The sequence below is a fragment of the Mugil cephalus genome, chromosome 23 (genome assembly GCF_022458985.1).
Source record: "Mugil cephalus isolate CIBA_MC_2020 chromosome 23, CIBA_Mcephalus_1.1, whole genome shotgun sequence".
Lineage (NCBI taxonomy): Eukaryota > Metazoa > Chordata > Actinopteri > Mugiliformes > Mugilidae > Mugil > Mugil cephalus.
This window is the reverse complement of record NC_061792.1, coordinates 15,563,748-15,567,804: the sequence shown is the minus strand read 5'-3', so window position 1 is coordinate 15,567,804 and position 4,057 is coordinate 15,563,748. Positions and strand designations below refer to the sequence as shown.

Genomic DNA, 4,057 nt, shown 5'->3' with positions numbered 1-4,057 from the left:
TCGGAGCATGCATGGATGGAGGAGGACTGAGCCGTTACGCACGGAGACAGCTCGACTCTGAAGGACCCGACTTTCTTTTTTAACTTTGACACAAACAAGAGGGAAGAATCTTTTCCAGCTCCTCCTCAGACAGAAAATGAGGAGCTGTCTTTTCGGACTGGCTCTCTTCGTGGCTTGCGTCCTCTCCATCAGCTGCACCCCTGCGCCCGGGACGGAGGTGGAGACGGAGACGGAGGCGGAGGCGCACGCGGCGTCCAGGGGGGACACCTGCGCGTCCTGCGGCGCGGCTCAGCCCGAGGACCCGGAGTCCGGGCGCCTGAACGGGGACTTCCTGGAGGCGGTGAAGAGGCACATCCTGAGCAGACTGCAGATGCGGGAGAGACCCAACATCACGCACCCGGTCCCCAAGGCGGCCATGGTGACGGCGCTGCGCAAGCTCCATGCGGGGAAGCTGCGGGAGGACGGGAGGGTGGAGATCCCCAACCTGGACGGACACCCGATGAGCAACGAGGTCCTGGAGGAGAGCTCGGAGATCATCAGCTTCGCGGAGAAAGGTGCGTGATGGAGCTCCTCCTGCTCCTGCTCCTCCTGCTGCTCCTGCTGCTGCTGCGTTAAACCTTTTAATTCCATTTTTTTATTTCTTTTGACAGAGACAATATATGTGACGTATAGAGGCTTTAAACACAATAAGAATATTTACACACAAGGCTCTGGATAAGACTTATATTATATTATATTATATTATATTATATTATATTATATTATATTATATTATACTATCACTCTAGTCTGTTCAGGAATCATCCACAGTAGCTGAGTAATGGTGATGAACCTGCTGGAGCTCATTCATGGTCCTGGTCTCGTCCTCTGAAGTTTGTAGAATGTGTCTGAGTGGTTTTATGGTCCTGGAGGACAAAGTCCTGGAGGACTCACGGTCCTGGAGGACTCGTAGAAGAAGACGGTGACAGTCAGCTCTGGAGTCTGAGCCAAAGTTCAGTAAACGTCTTGTGCTGTGTGTTGGATGTAGTTTGTGGTTGTAAAGAGGAGGAGGAGGAGGAGGAGGAGGAGGACGGATCCAGCGTGGTTCTGTCTCCTTGATGAAGAGAGGAACCGTTTGACTCCTGGAGGCGTGTCGCCTCAGGTGGACACGTTTGAGTCTCTGTGTGAGTTGTGTAGCTGCAGCAGTCGTTGGTCTCCCCCTCAGCTTTTGTGCGTCCCCTCGGGATAAGGTCACAGCTTTTGTGTCCCGTCCCGCGTCCTGAATGCAGATTGACGGGGCTGAATTAGGAATCGCTGAGTGTGTGTGTGTTTGCACGAGGCCTGAGATGTGTTTAAATGTTAAATGCAACCTTCTCGTGACACGTTCAAGCCCCGCAGGCTCCGACCTTTTAATGCAGAAAAAAGACTGGGTTTGTCTGATTTGCAGCCAGAAAGAAAGACGTCTGGTAAATAAACTCCAGCAGCCGCAGATTTCAAAATGAGACGGGTTTATTTATTGCTCGCTAAACACAGCGAGACCTTTTCCAGAAAGAAACCCAGAGCTAAATATTTGTCAGAGCAGCTGCTGACTTTCAAACTGTTTCCGTGGTTTTTCCTGAAGAGACACCTCCTTAACTTTAAGCTAAGCTATGCTAAGCTATGCTAAGCTAAGGTAAGCTAACCTGCGCCTGTGCTTGTCCTCCTCAGATGACCTGGTGACGTCCCGGTCCAGCCTGTTCTTCATGATCTCCAGCGAGGGGAACCAGAACCTGCTGGTGGCCCAGGCCACGCTCTGGCTCTACTTCAGGCTGCTGCCCCCCCCCGTGGAGGTGCGGGGCCGGCGGAAGGTCACGGTGAAGGTGTACTACCAGGAGCCGGGCCTGGGCAGCAAGTGGAACCTGGTGGAGAAGCGCGTGGAGCTGAGGCGGAGCGGCTGGCACACCTTCCCCCTGACGGAGGCCGTGAGGCTGGTGTTCCAGAAGGGGGGCCGGCGCCAGAACCTGGACGTGCGCTGCGAGGCCTGCGAGGCGGAGGGGGTGCTGCCGGTCCTCTTCAGCCCCAGCGACGAGTCCCACCGGCCCTTCCTGGTGGTGCAGGCGAGGCAGGCGGACGGCAAACACCGCATCCGGAAGCGAGGGCTGGAGTGCGACGGCAGCAACAACCTGTGCTGCCGGCAGCAGTTCTACATCGACTTCAGGCTCATCGGCTGGAACGACTGGATCATCGCGCCCTCCGGCTACTTCGGGAACTACTGCGAGGGGAACTGCCCCGCCTACATGGCCGGCGTCCCCGGCTCGGCCTCGTCCTTCCACACGGCCGTGGTGAACCAGTACCGGATGCGGGGCATGAGCCCCGGCTCCATGAACTCCTGCTGCATCCCCACCAAGCTCAGCACCATGTCCATGCTCTACTTCGACGACGAGTACAACATCGTGAAGCGGGACGTCCCCAACATGATCGTGGACGAGTGCGGCTGCGCCTGAGTCCTTCTCCTGAAGGGGACGGTCAGAGAATATTTATGGACGGCGGAGGAACCTCATCCACACATATCTACTCATGTACGCCCGCACACAAAGAACCTGTACATATATTTATGTCTGTTGATATATTTCTTTATTTTCACACACGACGGACGGACGGACGGACGCGCGTCCACTTTCCTCTTCGGGAATCAATCAGCGGCTGCAGGAGCGTGGAGACGGTTCTTCAACGTACAGCACTTGGACATTTGGACGGACACAGAGTGTCTCCGTCCTCCGGGACACATATAAAAGAAGAGGTGAAGCTTTCAGAGCCAGTAGAGCAGCTTCCATCCGTCACACCGAGGCCAGAGGCGCCACCTTTTCCCTGATGCACACTTTTTGTAGCACTTGCAGAGTGAGATGCCTTTAACGAGCCCCGGGTCCGTCTCTAAAACACGATAAAGACCGATCAATAAGTGCCACGCGAGCTATGCAATGTATAGTCTGAACCCTTCATCACAGCTCCAGTCACAAGCTGTCAACTATCAATACTTGAAATGGAAGCGTGGTGGGGGGGGGCGGGGGGAGGAGGGGGAGGAGGACGGGGGGAGGCGACAGTCTAAGGTTTGGGCTGAAGGTGGAGAGGAGGCTCCTCCTGCTCCTCCTCCACCTCCTCCCTGGTCTGCAGCTTCAGCGCCGGTGGTTAGAACATTTGCACTGAGGAGAAATAATGAGAATAATAAAGAAACTGCCATTGAACGAGAGGAAGGAAGAGACAGAAGTTATTTTTATAGAAGTGTTGAGATTCTTCTACCTAACGATGGAACCAAAGAGGCCGAAGAGGGTTCACTGCAGAGGCCTAAACACTGTATCAGGGTCTAACTCCAGTCCACAATCACACCCAAATCTGTTCTATGTTTGTTGTAGCTCCAGGTCCAGGCTGGTCCAGCTTGGCCCAGGTTGGCCCAGCTTGGCCCAGGTTGGCCCAGGTTGGTCCAGACTGGTCCAGGTTGGCCCAGGTTGGTCCAGGCTGACCCAGGTTGGTTCAGGCTGGTTCAGGCTGGCCCAGGTTGGTCCAGGCTGGACCAGGCTGGTTCAGGCTGGTCCAGGTTGGCCCAGGTTGGCCCAGCTTGGCCCAGGTTGGTCCAGCTTGGCCCAGGTTGGTTCAGGCTGGTCCAGGTTGGTCCAGGTTGGCCCAGCTTGGTCCAGGTTGGTCCACCCTGGCCCAGGCTGGACCAGGTTGGCCCAGGTTGGTCCAGGTTGGTCCACCCTGGCCCAGGTTGGCCCAGGCTGGCCCAGGCTGGACCAGGCTGGTCCGCTCCCTGTACAGTCCATGTAACGTATCAACACGCTGTCCACGTATCTGCTTCTTTGTAATTGATGAAAATAAATTTCTTATTACCAGTTCTTACGGACTCGTCGTCGCTTCTTGTTTCCTCCAGGAAACCAGCTGGTTCTGTGGCGTTGGGCTGGTCCTGGTCTACAGAGGTCCCGGGAAGGAGGGGAACCAGAGGCAGAACTGAGTCCAGGCTGAAACGAGGACTCGTCGGGTTTCTGGAGGAAGTGGTGACACTTCCTCTAGAAACCCGACGAGTCCAGTTCCTTCACATGAACCA

At 55.5% G+C, this 4,057-nt stretch overlaps 1 protein-coding gene across 2 annotated transcripts in view; it reads left to right on the top strand.

The window, feature by feature from the left end:
- The window catches only part of LOC125000668 (inhibin beta B chain-like), a 4,802-nt gene extending 954 nt beyond the window's left edge, over positions 1–3,848 (top strand). The window contains exons 1-3 of one of the 2 annotated variants that reach the window (XR_007111351.1): positions 1–554; positions 1,687–3,400; positions 3,601–3,848. The exon at positions 1–554 is cut by the window's left edge and continues 954 nt beyond it. Coding sequence is in view for 1 of the 2 variants with exons in the window: in XM_047576278.1 (XP_047432234.1) it covers positions 137–554; positions 1,687–2,462 (1,194 nt within the window). In the remaining variant the exon portion in view is untranslated. Of the gene's footprint in view, positions 555–1,686 lie in introns of both variants that reach the window. The other variant, XM_047576278.1, reaches the window with a different exon arrangement.
- Positions 3,849–4,057: the final 209 nt, after the last annotated feature.